This window comes from Oryzias melastigma, linkage group LG5, assembly GCF_002922805.2.
Source record: "Oryzias melastigma strain HK-1 linkage group LG5, ASM292280v2, whole genome shotgun sequence".
Classification (NCBI taxonomy): Eukaryota; Metazoa; Chordata; class Actinopteri; order Beloniformes; family Adrianichthyidae; genus Oryzias; species Oryzias melastigma.
The window spans coordinates 36,229,724-36,249,261 of NC_050516.1; the positions used below are offsets into that span (position 1 = coordinate 36,229,724).

General features: G+C 42.5%; 3 protein-coding genes across 8 annotated transcripts in view; 2 read left to right on the forward strand and 1 right to left on the reverse strand.

The window, feature by feature from the left end:
* LOC112144994 (centromere protein P) overlaps nucleotides 1-18,481 on the reverse strand; it is a 121,298-nt gene extending 102,817 nt beyond the window's left edge. The window contains exons 1-2 of one of the 2 annotated variants that reach the window (XM_036212104.1): nucleotides 15,089-15,152; nucleotides 14,899-14,971 (exon numbers count right to left, since the gene is read on the reverse strand). The gene's annotated coding sequence lies outside the window, so the exon portion shown is untranslated. Of the gene's footprint in view, nucleotides 1-14,898; nucleotides 14,972-15,088; nucleotides 15,153-18,350 lie in introns of those variants that run through there. The other variant, XM_036212105.1, reaches the window with a different exon arrangement.
* nol8 (nucleolar protein 8) lies at nucleotides 156-16,409 on the forward strand. Of its 5 annotated transcripts, XM_024269939.2 has the most exons (18): nucleotides 159-308; nucleotides 2,384-2,526; nucleotides 4,374-4,436; nucleotides 4,618-4,696; nucleotides 4,778-4,934; nucleotides 5,004-5,302; nucleotides 7,689-7,903; nucleotides 7,982-8,931; nucleotides 10,482-10,634; nucleotides 10,706-10,813; nucleotides 11,503-11,587; nucleotides 11,655-11,790; nucleotides 11,873-11,953; nucleotides 13,452-13,750; nucleotides 13,821-13,938; nucleotides 14,779-14,837; nucleotides 14,920-15,002; nucleotides 16,186-16,409. In XM_024269939.2, exons 2-18 carry the CDS (start codon nucleotides 2,406-2,408, stop codon nucleotides 16,243-16,245), a joined length of 3,066 nt encoding a protein of 1,021 aa, XP_024125707.1. In that variant the 5' UTR covers nucleotides 159-308; nucleotides 2,384-2,405; the 3' UTR covers nucleotides 16,246-16,409. The 5 variants fall into 5 exon arrangements, with proteins under 5 accessions (XP_024125708.1, XP_024125703.1, XP_024125707.1 ...); XM_024269940.2 differs by lacking the exon at nucleotides 16,186-16,409 and having other exon boundaries at nucleotides 156-308; nucleotides 11,503-11,581; nucleotides 14,920-15,095; XM_024269935.2 differs by lacking the exon at nucleotides 16,186-16,409 and having other exon boundaries at nucleotides 157-308; nucleotides 14,920-15,095.
* gpr37l1a (G protein-coupled receptor 37 like 1a) overlaps nucleotides 17,809-19,538 on the forward strand; it is a 6,454-nt gene continuing 4,724 nt past the window's right edge. Inside the window, exon 1 of the mRNA XM_024269941.2 lies at nucleotides 17,809-18,500. Coding sequence (XP_024125709.1) covers nucleotides 17,868-18,500 — 633 coding nt within the window. The 5' untranslated portion in view covers nucleotides 17,809-17,867. The remainder of the gene's footprint in view (nucleotides 18,501-19,538) is intronic.

Below are 19,538 nucleotides of genomic sequence, written 5' to 3' on the forward strand. Positions count from 1 at the left end.
AAACACAAATTATAAGACAGTCCAATGTTACGGCCCCCCTCTTCCTGAACGTGATCGTGTGACCCATAGAGAACGTCAGTCCGAGATTTATGATGCAACTCCTGTCAAAAATAGCCTCGTTCGTGAGCCGTTTCTTAAAATACATTTAGTAAAATAATTTGTGCTCTTTCTGTGCATGTTTTGGGAACAACTGTTGACTTTTATTGAAAAAGACATCAACAGCGGAACGTTTCTGTCTCGTGGAAGGAAATCACAGCGGAATATGACCCGGACTCTAAAGAAGGTGGGACCGACTGACCGCACGTGAGGTAAACACGTCTGTTTCACATTTTCTTTGCAGCAACTGGGTGATTTAATCTTGTTTGGTGCGGTGTATCCTCTTGACGGTGGGGTCAGTTTAAACTGTTATGTCGATATGTTTAGTCTGTCCCGATCTTCCGTGCTGCGTTTCATACCGGACGATGAATTTCTAATAATATCCACAAAAACGCCTCTGTCGTAGCGCCGCCTGTCACTTACTCGGTGTAAATAGTGGGCTAGGATACATTTTGACTTGTAATATCCGGGGCTTTAAATTAACACCCGCCAAATGCTGGGGAAACTTTAATTTGGCGAGTAAAAAAATGTCATTTGCCACTTTAGCAGGTGAAGCATTGCTCGTGATCTCTTACGGGGGTCTCTCAAACTCACAGCAAGGATTTTATGTGTCTACCTTCCCTCCCCATTTGGGTTCCACAAAGATCCATCCCAGAGTTAGTTCAAAACATTTAATTTAATCGCGAATTTCTGCCTCACTTTCGTGCAGCAGGTGGTGCATTCAGGGACTGCATGGAATTTCCGCACTTATTCGATTTGCTATAGTTGCTGCATTCAGGTGCACTGGTAATTTCTAGTATTTGCTCACACTGATCTCAGCCAACACAAACACTGTCATGTTTAGCTCCTTGTCATTGCTACTCTTCGAAACGGCAGAACAACAACAACACACTGATCTGTAAGAACACACAATGAGGCAAAACTGCACATTTTTCAACATACGCATGTTTTGTCCTATGCATGACATTCTTGAATAAAAAAATTAAGTCATTATTTTATTGTTTATCACTAGTTTTAATCTTTATAGAAGCATATTGCATTAAAAAAGGATAGTCTTATTTTTTAACTGAATGCAATACAGTTCCGTAAAGAAAATTATATATAAAAACATCTTGAAAAACAGACTGTGAGGCAAAAAGTTGACCACATCCATGAGCATCCAGCAGGTCATCCACGAACTTTGCTGCTTTATTTAGTATATTGTTGCCTGGATCAACTCAAACAAAGAATAAACAGTTTACTGATCAATATTTAATACTTCCACATGTTTTGCTGTGTTATGTTTGTAGATAAAGTAAGTTGATGCTTTAAAGAAAAGTATGTTTTCATAAAAAAGTTCAGACATCATCTTTTGTCAAAACAACATTTGGTCTACATTTCTGAAATGTTATAAAATCTGACATTAGACAATAATCATTAACTGAAACAAAATAAAGACATTTTTGCATTAATTACTTTTGCATTGAAACATTTGTCTCCTAGAGTCCAGATGTGGCTGGTAGACTTTGAATGTTACCATGGAAATATCTGACTTTGTTTTCCTCTCACGTGCATCAGTTTTAACTTTTCCATTCAAAATAACGTTTCCACATGTCGGTTTTTTGTGTTGGAGTCACAGTTTGTGTCACGTTTCTATGGAGAGAGAATCGTCTCTCCCGATTTTTTGTTGTTGTGCGTAATTCTTGATTTGTAACTCATGCGATACATTTTGTGCGCAAGTACCAAACTTATAAGATTCACAAAAAAAAAACAAAATATAATTTTCACATGCACTAACTAACTACATGCACAGATCTCTAAAAATTACACACAAATCGCTTGTTACGCTCTCACAAAACCGAATTTACACACAAATCTGAGGTGAGGTCTCCGAGATTCATCCATAAGTGATGCATTTAAATGCTGCTGGAATGCTGGGTCATCAGAGTTTTCTTATCAGACGCTTTAAACTTTAATGTCAATTTAACCAGATATTATCCACAATCTAAGTTCAAAGCGGCTGGTAGGAAAACTCTGATGACCCAGCATTCTATCAGCATTTAAACGCATCACTAACGACGTGAAAAGAGTCTCACATCAGATTTGTGCATGAATGTGGTTTTGTGTGTGTGTAACAATTGATTTGTGCGTAATTTTTCAAGCTGTTGTCATTTTAATTTGTGCATTTTTTTATTTATAATGTTTTGTATTTTGTACACAAATGCACTGTATTAGTTCCAAATCTTGAGTAACTCAAACACAAATCAGGACGAGTCTATTTTCTCTCCATACGTGTCTGCTCATGCAGTGACGACCACGCACGCGGAGCAATGCGGCGCCTGTACGTGGGCGGTCTGAGCCACGCCGTCACCCAGAAGGAGCTGAAGGATCGCTTCGGGAAGTTTGGAGACGTGGTGGACGTGGAGCTGCGGACCAGGAGAGACGAGGAGGGTGAGGAGATCTGAGACGGTTTGTCTTCTGTGTTCGTCTGGCTACAGACTTGAACTTTGAAGGTTTGGGTAGCGTTTCGTCTTTTGACTTTAAGAATTCTTCTAAAGGGGAATAATAGGTTTACCTCTTTGTGTGTAATGCAGAGTAAGATGTTATGGGATGTTAAACTTCTTATCAAACACAGACATATCTGTGGTCGAGCAAAATCAGACAAATGCAGCTGACAGGGAAATAGATTTGATAAAGAAAGCTTCTGTGGCATCAGCATCCATGAGATGAAGCAGCCTGCAGTATCTGCTCATGCAGTTCCTCACCTTTTGCTCTGTAAGGCTTTCAAACAGCATGTCACATATCCACTCACATCACAGGGAACACTCCGGACCAGAGCTCCTCAAACCATTATTTTAAGAGTCGACTAACCGTCACTGATTATTTTTTCAGATTAGTCGACTAATTGAGTCATGCTTAAAGTGGATGTAAAGCACACATCTTAACCATCATTAGCTTTAAGCTAACTAAAAGCTAGATATCTAGCATTAGCTGTGATAATTAATGCTATTTCAGGTGCCAGGTCACTACAACTTAAATCTGTTATTGTAGAGTATAAATATTTGATATTAAGTCCTGAACCGGATGTTGATAATTCATGTAGAGAAAATGGTCGAGTCGGGTGGGATTATATAAGTTCGCTTCCTCCCACTCGCTTTCAAGCGATTTAGATGTAATTCAATGTGATGTTTTTATTTTCATGTAATATTCCTGATTGCTTGAAATGCACAATTTCATTCCTTCATTCATTTATAATGTTAGTGTGAATGCTATAAGCTGAATTTGGTCGATGGAGATGCTAGTGCTGATAGCTGAAGATACTGAAGCCGATGTCCAGCTAAAATATTAGTTAAATGCCAAATTAGCCTAAGAAACTGAGAGAAAGCCGAAGTTATCCAAAACACTAGCATGCAGCTGAAATATTAGCTAGTCTCCAAAATATCCTCAAAATCTTAATAAATGCCATAATAGTCCAAATACCCAACAGCCTCCACTGCTAGAATCTAATCCTACAGAAGAAAAACGACTCTACATTTCTCTTTGAAACAATAGATGTTCTAAGGCCCAATCTGGACTCTTCCCTTCATTTATCCCTCCAGACGGAGAGTTATGAATATTTTAAACGTCGCTTTCGTTCGATGACGTCACCAGAAATCTCCGTCCGCTAGCGTTAGCGCGGAGCTTCCAGTGCTCAAATATACATAACAACAGCGGTTTTAAACTTTAAAAGGTCATGCTACAACAAAAGGTCATGACTTGGATTTAAATGTAAACTTCAGACACGATATTGGTTCAGATCATTGACTGTATATAAGAACTATTTTTAAAATATTTTTTACAGTCAATGGTTCAGATATTCCAGACACGACTTCCTGTAAAAACGCCTCTTCCAATGGAGGGTCAGGGAGAAGGGAAGAATTTGGATTGGGTCTAACTAAAATGAAATGACAAATCAATGACATTAGACCTAGTCTGAACTCTAATTGATTTAATTGAATCTATAGCATTGCATGTTGGGGCATTGTAAATGCTTTATAATTTCTGTTTTTTCCTGTCTTGCTTTTTAAAATTGTAAAATGTGTTTATGTGAAGCCCTTTGAGCTGCTTTAGAGTTTATTTTGTTCGATGAGCTTCAGTAAGAGCCTCCTGTGTGTGCTCCAGCACTCGGATCAGGACTTTTAACCAATCACAGCCTCGTTTTCCTGTGTGGAAGATGTTTCACATGCTTTCATCCTCTGAAGTTCTGTCCATGCTCTGCTGTGTTCTGATTCTGTGGTCTTGCTGTTCTTTCCTGACAGGAGTTCCTTACAAAACATTCGGATACATTAACATCAGCATTTCTGATGCAGACCTGAAGAGATGTAAGTGAAATACTTAAATCAACCAATGATTGAATCTTCACATCGGGGGGGTTTGTTTCAGCAGTAACACTCATGGTTGTTGAAGGCGTGCGCTCCAGTACGCCTGTGTTTCCGTCAGCTGTTCTAATGGTTCTGTCCTGGCCCGGTTGTGGTGCCGTCTCCGTGTCTTCTCTCTCTGGAGGTTTGACCGTGCTGAACAAGTCCAAATGGAAAGGAGGAACTCTGCAGATCGAAACAGCCAAGGAGAGCTTCCTGCACAGGTACCGCTCTGGTTTGTGTACGTTGAAGAAGTGGAGGTCATGTGAGATCTACGGTCGGCTCTAAACGTCTCTGCGGGTCAGGCTGGCTCAGGAGCGGCAGGCGGCGGCAGACCCGGATCTCCAGCAGACAGCAGCCGATGACGGGAAGCAGAACCTGCTGGACTCTCTCAGCAAAGCCGGGATCAACAACTTCACCATGAAGGCTGCCGTTCCGGGGACCGAAGTGCCAGGACATAAGGTCCGGTCTGAGGTCTGGATGATCAGCTGGTGTCAGACTGGTGGTAACGTGTGTGCGCTCCGGTTTCAGGACTGGGTGGTCAGTAAATTCGGCCGAGTCCTCCCCGTCCTGCAGCTCAGGTGTCAGAAAGGCAACAAAGCTCGAATGTTGAAGTACGACCCTTCGAAGTACAGCCACAACATCCGCAAACTGGACCGGGACGACGCCGACCGCTCCACACCGGTCAGCCAGCTCACCTGGCAGGTAGAGGGAGGGGATGATGACATCAGCAGGAAGAGGCGGGGCGAGTTCCCATCCTACGAGCCGAGAAGACCCAAGAAGAGCCGACCGCTTGGCGCCGATACCTGCAAAGCTCCGGACAGAAAGAGGTAACCTGCGGGGCTTTTCCCATCGAGACGGAGATCCGGAAAGTTCCTGCTGCTTTGGCTCAGAGGAGCTTCTGGATCATTCATTAGGGGTGTAACGGATCACTAGCCACGGGTCGGCCCACCGCAGACTTTACCAAAGGGTAACAGTTTCAGTTTCAGTTTATTTTATTTTCCAGACATTTCCAGGCATTATGTAACAGTTTCAATTCAACAATAACAAAAGCAAACAGAAAGTAAAGTCATGGAAAAGTCTGAAAGGGAGTAGACAGAAGCCTAAGCTTATAACGGCTACCCCCTTTATACTGAACATAGGGAGCTGCTACATTCCTGAAAGTTTAAACGTAATTTCACAAACATTTTTATCATAAACATTCAGCATTCAATCTCGCTGTATGATTTTATGATTTTCTTTTTATACATATATTTGAAACTATTCAACGTTCTACAATCTTTAATGTCTTCATCTAACCTGTTCCAAATATTTACTCCAGCTGTTGAGATGCAGTGTTGTTTTACATCTGTTCTAACACGTGGTTTTTTTAACATATTTTTCCCTCTGAGGTTGTATATAGTGTCTCGTTTTTTAAACAGGTCTTGGATTTGCACTGGTAACTGTTTGTTCTGGATTTTATACATAAACTGTGCCGTTCTGTGATCTACCAGGTCCATAAATTTCAGTATGTTTTTTTGGATAAAAAAATCATTAGTATGTGCCCTATAAGAGGCTTTGTTGACAATTCGCATTGCTCGCTTCTGGATTACAGTAATTTTATTAGTGTATGTTGGATAAGTGTTTCCCCACACTTCCACACTGTAGGTCATGTAGGGAAGAATTAACGAACTGTACAGAATATACAATGTTTGTTTGTTTAAACACTCTTTTACTTTTGATATAATTGCTAAGGATTTACATAATTTTGTCTTTATGAATTCTATGTGGTTTTTCCAGCTTAGTTTGTTTTGGATTATTACTCCCAGAAATTTTATTTGACTTACTTGTTCTATTGCTGTATTATGGATAATTAAATCTTTACTTACATTTGTTTGACGATTTGTAAAAACTATAAATTTTGTTTTCTTTAAATTTAAAGTTAATTTGTTTGAGTCAAACCAGCTTTTTAGTAATTCTAATTCATTCTCTACCTCCTTAACTAATGTTTCTAAGGAGGTAGAGAATGACCAATAACCAAACCCTAAATCAACTCTTTTTGACTGTTGACCTCTATAAACCTCTGTTGACCTCTATTAATGGGGCTTTAAAAAGTGCTGTGGGCTTTAAACCTGTTTAATTCTTGAAAAACTGTCTGTGTGCTGCCCCCTACGGGTGAAATCGAGGTGTTACAGTTGAATGTTGTGATTGGTCAACTGGTGGAAGCCCCACAACATGATCTGCAGCTCTGACTGGATATTCAAATTTCGGCTGTGGGCGGAGTCAGCCTCCACCTGTCCTGTTTGTTGACCCTTTAACATCAATCATCTGTCCACACCGGATGCAATCAGCGTCAAATTCCTGCACTGTACATCGTCTTTGTTTAACGAGTTTGTTCTTGACGATTTTCCAAAAGTCTGTTAACCTGAAGCTCCCGCCGCGTGTGGGAGGAGCTTCTGTCAGAAACTCTTCTGGAACTCGTCATGGAGGACGTGGATACTGAGAGATCAGGTTTATTTATGTTGAAGATCTGAATGAAAGCATCGGTGCACGTCTCTGTGTCTGAGTTCAGATCAGCCGTCCTGCAACAGGAACGTCAGGGGAAGGCAGTACGGCAAGCCAGAAGGGTCAAAAACCACCAGGAAAAGCGGGCGTGACAGCGCCTCACCTGGACATGAACTATGATTATAATCATTTATAGTCATTATTTGAAATATTTAAATGTTCCCAAAGTTAGTTTCAATACCAAAAAATAATGAGTTTAATTTGGTCTCCAGACATGTAAATGTCATCAAAACTACACGTTCAAAGTTCAAAGATGTGTAAGTGTATATTTATGCTTTGAAGTACTTTACATATGTTTTCTCAAATATGTTTTAAAGTTTTAAAAAAGTAATTTTAGGCTTTTATCTTCTTGTTTTTTCACTTTTTACTGATCCAAACCAGGAGTTTTACGATCCGTTACATTATTCATTCTCCAGGAAAGCTTGTATGTAAACACAAATTCAAGCTTTCTTTTGCATCATGTAGCGTGAGGGGCGTGGTTTCAATCCAAATCAGTCAGTTTGTTTAGATTCTGGTTAGAATTTTTCTTTGTATTTTTTTTTTACACTTTTTTAGATTGATTGTTTTTTTTGCTTCTCTTTGTCGTCTTCCTCGGCTCCCGTCAGCTGAATGTTTTAGGAAACATAAACTTTCTTCCTGAGTGTTTTTGTCCTCTCGCTCTTTTTCGGTTAGATCTGAGCAGAAAAATTCCTCTGATCTCATCCAATCCAAGCGGTTCTCCATCGGACCAACCAGGACTGATGCCCAGGGCGACCTGGACTCGGATGAGGAAATCTGCCGACTGATGGCGGCTCAGGACAGTTCCCATCATGCACTGCAGCAGGAGGCCGAGGAGAGTCCGCTGGAGGTGGTGGGACTGGAGTACTCGGTGAAATCTGGGCGTAAAGGTAAAGAGACTCCGGAGGCGCCGGTCAGATGTTTGTCCGACTGTGACGTGTTTGTTGATGAGAAGACTTTGATTCCAGGAGATGAAGATGAGTACGACTCTGCCGACACAGATGAACTCATTGCATCCAGAAGAAATCTCTCTCCTCTTAGTAATGAGAGGTCAAAGGGGCGGAGTCAACCTGGAGAGGAGAAGGTAAAGGCCGTCCTTCCTCTTCAGACTCTTTCATTCAAAGAGGATTCTGGTTTGGAGAAAAAAAGGACCAAAACCAGAGTCCTGCCGGTGCTTCAACACGGTGATGAGGAAGAGGAGGAAGAGGAGGAGTCAGCCGGATCCAGCTCTGATTCTGAATATGAAGCCATGTTCTCCAACGTCACTCGTCTGGAGCTGTCTCTGGCGGATCTGCAGAGACTTGCTGAGGAAGACTCGCAGGCCGCCGGCATCCTCGGGTCTGAGGGAGACCCGGCGCTCGCCGCCGGCCCCTCAGAGCAGCCTGCGCCCAAGAAGGGCACCTCGCCTGAGGAGATCCTCGCCGCCATCCTGGAGGACAGCGACGACGACAGGCCAAGGAAAAGGAAAAAGCGTAAAGGTGTGACGTTACCACCGCTCCCCGCCTTCCAGGGAACCAGATCCCTGCAGGAAACAGACGATCTGCTGAGGAGAGAGGAAGAGGAGGGAGGAGGAGACCAGATGGACAGCAGAACCACAGAGACGGAAGGACAGGAAGGCGAGAAGAACGGGGCTTTATCACAAAGTCCTGTAGCTTCAGAGTCTTCCTCCTCCAGTGAAGAAGACGAGGAGGAAAGGACAACAGAAACCCCTGCAGCAGAGGCTTTGCTTCCATCACAGATCTTCTCTGACGAAGGCTCTGGGGAAGCGGCGCCTCCAACTCTTCGACGGAAACTTAATGCAGAGGAAGAGGAGGAGCTGCAGAGGAAGGCCAACCTGAGACGGCTGTCTGCCCTCCAGCAGAGACAGAAAAAGGTTGAGGAGCAGAAGAAGCTCATCCAGGGAGCTTTGGCCAACCTGGTGAGTGGACCTCCAGTCATTTACCTTTACATGAAATGAGTGATGCATCCAGCTGTTAAACAAGAAAAGGAATATATATATATATATATATATATATATATATATATATATATATATATATATATATACACTATATATACCCCCCCCACACACATATACATAATTACTGCAATTTTGCATCCCCTCCACCAGATGGCGACCTAGGCGGCTGCCTTGGGTGCCTATGCCCGGGCCGGCCCTTGGTCTCCGGTTGCCCAAATGCTGAACTCTTTTTGTAGTTTGAAGTAACAAATCAAATGAAACCTTTTATGGATTAAACCAATAGTACGGAGCTCTTTGTGTCATTGACCAATCACTGGAGACGTCTAAATCTAGATGCCCGCCCTCTACATGGTGCAGAAAGATGAAAAAAAACGACTTTTCCGCCGACACGTGACTGAACTGCACTGTCTGAGAGCAGCACCTCGTTGCAGAAATAGCTCATTGTTACGGTTGTAACGGATCGGATCACCTGTGCACAGGTGTACCACAGATCAAAGACTGAGTTGATAAAACCAATTTATCCATTGGAATCAATTTAAGCCTGATAGATCAATATTTAAAAAAATAAATAAATAAATCGATTTAGCACATAATGCTAACGTCTGCCAGCTTGATGCTGACATTTAATAGAATTTCCCATAGGACGGCTAATGCTAATGCTAATCATTCAGTTGACCTAAACATACATTCTGACTAAATGAACATCTTTATAAACTCACAGGCATGAATGTTCTCAACTCCTTAAAGGAAATATTTTTAAAGTAACCATTTGTGGTCTAAAACAGGTTTTTCCTCATATTATCTTCTTCATGTGGAATACAGTGTAATGCTGTAGCGCGATCGCCACCTAGTGGCCAAACTGAAACGTCCTCCAGGAGAAGCAGAACAATTGTTGGTTATTCTCCTTTAGAGAATCCATGTAACTCTGTATGATATTAACAATCTCATTATTATTTCACTTATAGTGTTTACAGTATGTGAACTGGATCAGATTAATTTGAATATCATCAAAACATATATTAGATTATTTATGTATTTCTAAAAAAATGTGTCTAAATGTGTGAACTCAAATTGACTCCAATTGAATCCAGAGGATTGAAAGAATCTGAGAAATCAAATCGAACCGTTTCTGAAAATGATTCGATACTCAGCTCTAGTTTAGTGATCCGTTACTCCCCAAACGTCGGTTATTAGGAGATACTTTGGTTCAGTACAGGCGACGTCCAAACAGGTACAATATAAATCATGTAGAAAACTAAAACTTATTTAAATAAAACTCAAAGGGAAATTGTTTTTTTTTTGTTTTGCTATTTGTCCTTTCATGTCATGCCGTCATCATGTTTTCCTCACATGATGCAGGTCTACTGGGGAGTCGTTCTTGTGTCAACGATCGTCTGAATCCCTCCAGAATATTCTGAGTCACTGAACTGCTGTTTGGACGTCATGTTTCTGCTGTAACAGCAGCCACTCTTTATGATCTTTGTGGTTTTATTCATTTGTTTGATCAGGATGCTCCGCCCCCAAAAGCAGGCAAACGCATCGTTTTTGACTCAGATGATGAAGAAGAGAATCCGAGTCAGACAGCGAGTTCGATCATCCAGTCGGTGGAGGAGGCTGCGGGGACCAGAGCAGTAGCCAATCAGAGAGCTGCAAAGGACAAGGTGAGATGGATCCACTCGCCTTTCGTTAACGATAGCAGAAATGTTTCCTGACGTTTCGTCTCCATCTGCAGTTTTCAGCCCCTCAGCTGTTCGACAGCAGCGAGGATGAGGACGGAGCCGAGGAAGAGGAGAACAGGTTTGACCTTCGACCTCAGTTTGAGGGTCAAGCGGGACAAAAGGTGAAGAGCAGCCTCTCTTTCTGTGATTCCTCTGGATGTGCGGATGTGTTCGAAGCTTTACGCTCTTTATCAGCACGTTGTGATGCACCTTATAGAGATTAATGTCTGGAGAATGTGACAGAAACAGACCTTTTGATCAACAGGAGGTGAATCTTCTCATTGAGCTGTTTCTGCCTCATGTCGGTCTGAAAACATCTGAAGCTTTTCTTAGTTTTCCTCACAGTAAATGTTCTGATCCGGAAGCGAAACCGTCTGCAGAGTCTACAGTTAAACTGATGAAAACTCATCTAGATTTAGACAAATCGACCTGTTTCAGTAAGAAAAAATGATCCACGACTCCAGCGAATCACAAGGACGTTCCTGCAGCTCTTTTATTAAAGGACCACACCAGGATGTTCTTCAGCCCTTCAGAGTGAACTGTATCCATATATATGATCACATATTACCTTTGGAACACTAAAAAACTAATTTATTATGAAATATTAGCTATTTTTAACTATTTTCATGCCCGGAAGTAAAATCTCTGAGGCTCCGCCTTTTGCTCCCTGAGGGTGCCGCCCACTTCATGACGTCCTCCTAGAGCCAGCGTGTCACCCACGAACAAATGAGGGGAAATATTGTCTTATTGTTTTTTATTTTTTAATATAAATGTAGGCCCAAATACATCTGACAGTCATTTTGTCGTCCAGCTGATGGCGCTGCAGTATCGCTTTGGGACCGACGAGCGGTTTCGGATGGACGAGCGTTTTCTGGAGGAGGAGGAGCCAGATGGGGGTGTGTTGATGTTGATGTCAGGATGACATGAAGTCGGGCCGCCGTTCTCACACAGTTTGTTATTTAGAGGCAGAGAGTGGCCTCGCTGTGGAGGACGAGGCCCTGGAGGAGGAGAAGAAGAAGAACCTCTCCATTCTGCAAAACCTCCTTGGGAGCAGCAAACAGCCCAGCAGCAGGACGCCTTCAAAAGCTGCAAAGTTCAGGTGCGCCTCACGGAGATCCAGAACGTCAGCGTGGGAATGGAAAGACGAAAAAGATTTGTTTAAACGTGTTGTGCTTCTGCAGAGACGTGTCCACTCTACATTATGACCCCAGCAGAGAGGAACACACTGCGTTTGAAACCAAAACCATCCAGACTACTGAGAGGTAGGAGAACACCACACACTCTTCATACGTCATTACGTTTCAGCAGAAATCTGAAACGCGACCTGCAGGGAGAGTTCTGGTGGCCCTCAAGGAATCATAATTGATGGTTATTCAAACAGCTGTTCATTGGTTTTGTGGTTTCTGGCGACATCTGCAGGAAAAAAAGGGTCATTACACCCAGGTGTCAATAGTGCAGTGAATGAATTTCACCACTAGAGGGCAGACAACATTTTCTATGTTTACAGGAAGGACTGTGGACAGCAGTAGAAATGGAGTCAGAGCGGATTCAGATTCAGAGAATGTTCTTTGGGGAAAAAACGTGTTAGCAAAGAGAAAAAGCGCTTTACGCTAACAATGCTAATGTTGTCGTACCTCACGGGCTGGATGAAGTCGTGGGCCTGATTTGAAGCCTGTAAATGCAAAGCTCAAAGAATTCAATATAAATCGTCGCTATGTTACAAATCATAAAAACTATAACAATAAGCTCCACCAACAATAGAAGCTAGCTGCAGTTGTGGCTTTGGAAATGACCTGGTGTTGTGCCGAGGTACGTTCCTCTACCAGAACCTGTTTCCCCGCTCTCAGATGTTTTTTGTAATGCTCATATTTTGTCCCAAACAGCGTTAAAAGAAGGTGAATGATTACAATAGACTCTATTCTGGGGGTTTTGGAGAGTTTATTGTCATATTTGATTTTTTTCCCTCCATATTCTCCATTAAACGACGAGAGGGGGCCCGGATTCTGTTGGGCCGCTGATGATCCAGTCGGCCAGAATCTGTGCCCCCAATAAATGTGCTGTAGACACAACAGCTATTTATTAATTGTTCATTATTACATGCTTCCATAATAAAGTGACTTTCAGAAATTGTGTTTCATATCCTAAATTAGCAAAACAAAGGTCATTTTTAATACAAAAAGCTGTTATTGTTTTATGTAGAATATGAGGAAAAATATGCAAACATGACGATAAATTCCCCAAAGTCTCAGAATATGTAATGTATTGTAATCATCCACCTTCTTTTAACGCAGTTTGGGACAAAATATGAGTGTTATAAAGCAAATCAACAATCTCAGAAAGCGGGGAAACACATTCTCTCAGGGGGAGCGTACCTCGGCACCACGCCGTTGGCACCACGCCGTTGGCACCACGCCGGCGTAGAAAGTCCTTCAGTGACGTTGGTAGAAGAACGTCTGCAGAGAGTAGCTCTCATAGAATCACACAGTTGGTCTGATGTTGACCAACATTAATGATATTTAACAGTTAAAACCATGTTTCAAATCTTGCTCTGTTAACTCTACAAACGACATTTGGTCATTAAAGCTGTTAAAACAGTATTTTTCTGTTTACCCATCTTATCACCAACATTGGCCCCAGTCTAATGTCCGGTTCTTAATGTGGCGCTCTGCTACAGAAACATTGAGAAACTGTTCGAAATAGTTCAGACTCCTCCACATCTGATTGGTGTGATCTCCATCATGTGACCTGCTGTCCACACAGCAAAGCCGCCAGGAGGAAGAAGAGGGAGGAGGCTCAGAAGCTTCCAGAAGTTTCGTCCGACATCTTTTACGAAGTGTCCGGTGACCTGAAGGCTGTGTTCGGTCAGACCAAAGAGGAGCTCTCTGAGGCCGAGGAGGAGAACAACTGGGACCAAGAGGAGGAGGAGGAGGACGGAGGCGAGGAGGAGGAGCTGCAGACCTCTCTGCTCCCAGACGATCCCATCACCACGAAAGAGGAATCCTCCGGGTTCAAGTTTTCGTTCTTCGGGGTCGACGGCGAGACGAGCAGCAGAGAGACGAGTAAGAGAAGCTGGTCAGAGCCGGATCCGCTCTTCATGTCAAACGTTTCACGTTTCCTCTCTTTTAACAGCCGAGTACAAAGTGGAGAACATCCAGGCTCCAAAGGTGTCCTGGCAGCAAGACCCTCGTTTCCATGACAGCAGCTCAGACGAGGAGCCGGAGAGCCAAAGCAGAGAAGCTAAAGCAGAGTGAGAGAAACACCAACATCGTGATGGTTATACGATGGTTGGTTAGACCAACCGAATGCTGCACCTGAACAGTCATTGTTCTGTGTTTTAATTGGAAATGGTTTGAGCTCCTAGATTTAATCAAGTAAAGCACGTGTCAGAGTCACGGCCCAGGGGCCGGATCCGGCCCTCCGGGTAATTCTATCCGGCCCTCCAGATCATTTTATTGTTATTAATGACCCGATGTTATCTTGAGCTCATTTCTAACTTGTATAATTTTGACTACATATATTTTTATGGAGAGTAAAATATTGAAAGTTATTTAAGGTTTAAGTTGATTTATTCTGGAATAATATTCCTGTATTTTTATTATTCAGAATTATGTTAAAAAGTTAGTTTTAAAAAATTGTAAATCTGATAGCTTTTTGGACTATTTTAGCATTTACTAAGATTTTTGAGGCTATTTTAGAGTTTAGCTAATATTTCAGCTACATGTTAGCTGTTTTGGATAATTTAGGCTTTTTTTCAGTTTAGGCTAGTTTGGCATTTAGCTAATATTTTAGTTGGCTTTCAGCTTCAGTGTTTTCAGCTATCAATCAGCATCTGCTTACATCAGCTTTCATCATTCACACTAGCATCATTGCAGGTAATGATATGTATCTAGTTCATAATTATGTTAAAAAGTTACAGTTTTAAAGTTTAAAAAGTGTATTTTTAGAGTGTTTATAAATGTTTATCCTGTTCTTCCCGTGACCTCAGGTGTGTTTTGGATTTTGTCTCCTTGTGAGTTTGACACTCCTGAAATAATCAAACAGCTGACGAACTCTTCAGTATCTGAACCCTTGTCATGTTTTCCCTCAGAGAACCTCCCTCCACGATGGATTTGTTCTTCTTCTACCCCGGTGACTCCAGACTGAAAGGTAGGAGACGGTTTGGAGGAAGCGTGGTCGGCGTTCCAGATGAGTGCGTCCTGTCATTTACCTGCCCCGTCTTCTGCTCCAGACGGTCCGACGTTGTTCTGTCGCTCCGGCCAGCTGGAGGAGCAGAGGGAGGACTGGGAGGAGAGGAGGACCATGCTCAGACGGGTCAGCAGTCTTTACCTCTCACACGTTTCTCCTCATGACCGTGTGCTCTCTGGACACTGTTATTAACACCAGTTTGGACCTTTTACCTTCAGAACTGCTTTAATCTTTGGTGGCAGAGATCCAACAAGGAATCATTCCTCTGAGAGTTTGGTCCATCACACAGTTGAACATCCATGATGCTGATCTCCCGTTCCACCACATCCCAAAGGTTCTATTGGGTTCTGGTGACTGTGGAGGTCATTAGAGTCCAGAGAACTGATTCTTCTAGAAACCAGTCTGAGAGGATTCCAGCTGTAGGACATGGAGTCTTATCCTGAACAGAGTTAATATGTGTAGACTGCCATACTAACCTCCAGGCTGGATGATCCCGGACGAGCCCCCAAATTGTTGAGGTAGCCCTCTGCTAGCCTCCCAGAGTTGGTTAATGAGGAAGAGAGAAAAAACCTTGTTTGGAAAATTAATCCATTCATTGAAAAAGATGAAAAGTTGAAGAAAAAACTTGACCGGATCTTTACACCGAGTCAGTTTACAGACGAGTGTCGCGTGAGAAGACCTGACTGAGCTGCAGTGGTAAAGAGAACAGGAAATGATGTAAGGAGGGATGGATCCATGCTCTCATTATGTTTACGCCAAATTCTGACCGTCTGGATGCCGCCGCAGAAATGAAGACTCATCAGACCAATCCAATCTTCTACTGTCCAGTGTCGGTGATCCTGTGTGAATTGGATATTTTCTCTTTTTCTGACCATTCTCTATAAACCCTAGAGATGGTTGTGAGTGAAAATCCTAGTAGATCAACAGTTTCTGAAACACTCAAACCAACAACCATGTCACATTCAGTCACTTCAATCCCATTTCTTCCTCATTCTGGTGTTCGGTTTAACCGTGTCCAAATGAAGTGAGTTGCTGCGATGTGATTGGCTGATTGAAATTTGTGTTAACAATTGGACAGGTGTCTCTAATAGCGACAGTGAGTGAATCTCTGTGCACGTGGACCGCAGCTGTGAAGACTTTATTCTTCATGACAGATAGACTTCATGTTACCCAACAATAAGACTCCTGGGACTCTAGAATCAGAGTTTCAGTGTTTGAGGAGGAGAATTTTCTGGGTTTCATGTTTCCATCTGAAAACAAGATCTTATGCCTAAAGAAGTGTAAAGTGTTGTTGTTTTTTGTCCCACAGGAGGTTCGAAAGAAGCACAAAGATGCACGAAGGAAGCTGAAAGCTGCACCTAAGAGCTGAGCATTCTGGGAAACGGTTTCCAGCCACTCAGAGGAGTCTCTGTGAGGACGGTGAACATCATCAGAGCTTTGTGTCGAACATTTGAGGGACATCTGTTAGACTCTGAGGAGAACGAGGTGTTGAAGTTTTGACCAGAACCATAAAAATATTATTTTTAGTTTAAACTGTGGTTTGTGTTTTTGCTGGAGTCTCTTCTCAAAGCTCAACGACTGTTTTCAAGAATCTACTTTTGTTTGCTAAAACTAAACATTTAGGATTTGTGACACTTCTGATTGGAAGATCTGTTTAAAAGTATATAGGAAAGCTAGTCCTTCACTTCTAACTCATTTAATCCTGTGGTGTCCACCTGTGTTCTCCTGAACGTAATCGTGTGTCTGTTGTTATCGTAGATTATTTGCTGCTGTTTATTTGGGGCAGAAAATGCGATTATTTAGCTGACAGTTTTCCCAACACTTCGTCCGAACGCCATCTCTGAGTCTGGCGTCCTTCAGGAACACGAGGCTGGGACACAACAGGAAGATGCCTTTGCTCTTCTGCCAAAAGAAATGTAACATTCCAATGAATCTGTACTGCAGATTCATGAACCATTAAATATTGTATCTTAAACTAAATTATCAGCTTTCAATGGAGAGAAATAAATATCACCCTGATGTGTGTAATTCTTGATTTGTAACTTATACAATATTTCATGCAAATTATGAAATTGAAAAAAATACAATTTACACTTGCACACATCAAAAGTGCAACAATTTGAAACTAAATTTCACATAAATCATTTTATACACACTCAAAGCCACATTAACGCTCAAATCTGAGGTGAGACTTTTCACGTCTCCAAGATTCGACTGTAAGCGATGCGTTTAAATGCTGCTAGAATGCTCGGTCATCAGTTTTCTTATCAGCCGCTTTGAATTTAGATTGTGAATATTATCTGATGAAACTTGACCCATTTTCTTAAACAGGTATGCTCCATACAAAACAGTCATCACAAAAATGTCTCTATGCTGATCACACCTCACTTCAGATTTGTGTGTAAATGTGGGTTTATCTGTACTTTTTTTAAAGATATGTGTGTGTAATTAAATCAATTCAAATTCAATGATTTTATTTATATAGCACCTTTCCAGTTAAGAAACAGCTCAAAGTGCTGTACATAAAACAAATAAAAATACAAGAAAAACTATACCCCACACATGCAATAATATAAGATATGCTAATTAGTTTCAAGTTGTTGTATTTTTAATGTGTTCATGTGTACTTTTTATTTTTTGGAAATTCATAATTTTTAAATTTGTGCACAAAATCTATTGTATGAGTTACAAATCAAAAATTACACAAAGTTACACACAAATCAAGGATTACTAATCGCGGTGAGTCTATTTTCCCGCCACAGCTGACATTTCTCAGTCAAGACTTTGATGAAACCATAGATATAATATATTTTCTGATGGGCCGCTGACCTTTTATTTTGAAAGGCCTGACCGGAAGCTCGTTCTCTCTGCCCATGCTGGGACCTGAACCCGGGATGACCCGTTTGGGGAGGGGACGGGGGTGTCGCGCAGGCTGCGTCAGGCGCGCGCCTCTCATGAAGGAGCCCCGCACGCGCGTCCCGCCGCAGAAGCATGGGGCCGCGGTGGTGGCTGTGGCTCGTCCTTCTGCGGGCGGCGGAGCTCCGCGTCGCCCTCAGCGCCCCGGGGCGGGAGGTGGATGCCGGGAAAACGGGCGCGCGCGCGCCTCCGTGGCCTGACACGAACCACGAGCTCCGAGCCGAAGGTTCGGGGCTCGACGAACCGAAGCGGGTCACCCGGGCAGCGAAGGAGGGGAGGTTCAGGAAGAGAGACCCGCTTCCCGCGAGCACCGGCGAGGACTCCCGCCGCCGCGATGACCCGAGCGGATACTTCACCACCCCGCGGTCCCACCGGCACTCCGCCGCCCCGCCGAGGAACTCCTCCGGCGGCCGCGGAGCGGGGCTCCTCAACCCGCTGTACCCGGTCACCGACGGCTCGTACTGGGCGTACGCGGTCATGCTGCTCGCGCTCGTCGTGTTCGCTGCGGGCGTGGTGGGGAACCTCGCGCTCATGTGCATCGTGTGGCACAACTTCTACCTGAAGAGCGCGTGGAACTGCATCCTGGCGGGACTGGCCTTCTGGGACTTCCTCGTGCTTTTCTTCTGCCTGCCGGTGGTCGTCTTCCACGAGCTGACGCTCACGAGGTTGCTAGGAGACGTTTCCTGTCGGCTCGTGCCCTACCTGGAGGTGAGGTGCGCCTGCGCATCCGGACGGAAGTTAGACGTGATAATAAAGGGGTGTCAAAGTCAACCGGGGGGCAAAATCAAATATATGGAGGTAAATTGAGGCCAAAATTATTTGAAACCGAAATAAAACAAATCTGAAACTTTTTGCAATTCTAAAATAAAAATTATTTTCAGCTTCAAATGTTCTGTTTTTTTAAGTTTCAAAACTCAAAATTTCACTTTCAACTCTTTTTTATTATTGTTTGTTTTCAAATGTGAAAATTTCAGTATCAAAACTTATAGTCCAGTTGGGGCGGGGCTAACTCAAAGGACCAATCAAAATCGATGCAGGTGATGGCGCTGCTTCTTACATCTGTCTTGGGACGACTTCAGACTGTGATGGAATAAACTAAACAGCCAAGTTCTGACCGTAATCATCACAGGCCTCAGTCAGTGTCTGAGGCCTGAAGGACCAGGACTGAAGTTACCATCCATCGATTTTGATTGGTTGTTCGTGTTAGCCCCGCCCCAAAGCAAAGCACCACAATGAGGTCAAAAACTTTTAAAGTAAAAAGATTTGAAATCGAAATTTGCAGTTTTGAAACCTAAAAAACTGAACATTTGAGGCTGAAAATATTAACTTTTACATTAGAATAGCATTTTTTTTTAACCTTTTACATTTTTTGGCCAAACAACAATATTATTTTCAATTTGTTTCATTTGGGTTTCAATTAATATTGGATCCAATTTAGCTCCATAAAAACACACCTTAGGCTGCAGGCCGAACAGGATAAACATTTATGGAATACAATAAAACTACATTTTAAAAACGTAACTTTTTAACATTATTGAACACTAAAAATACAGGAATATAATTTCAGAATAAATCAACTTAAACATTAACATAAATATAGCATAAATATTTTACTCTCCATAAAAATCTATTTGGTTAAAATCTTACAAGTTAGAAATGAGATCAAGATAACATCGGGTCATTAATATCAATAAAATAAAATGATCTGGAGGGCCGGATCCGGCCCCCGGGCCTTGACTTTGACAC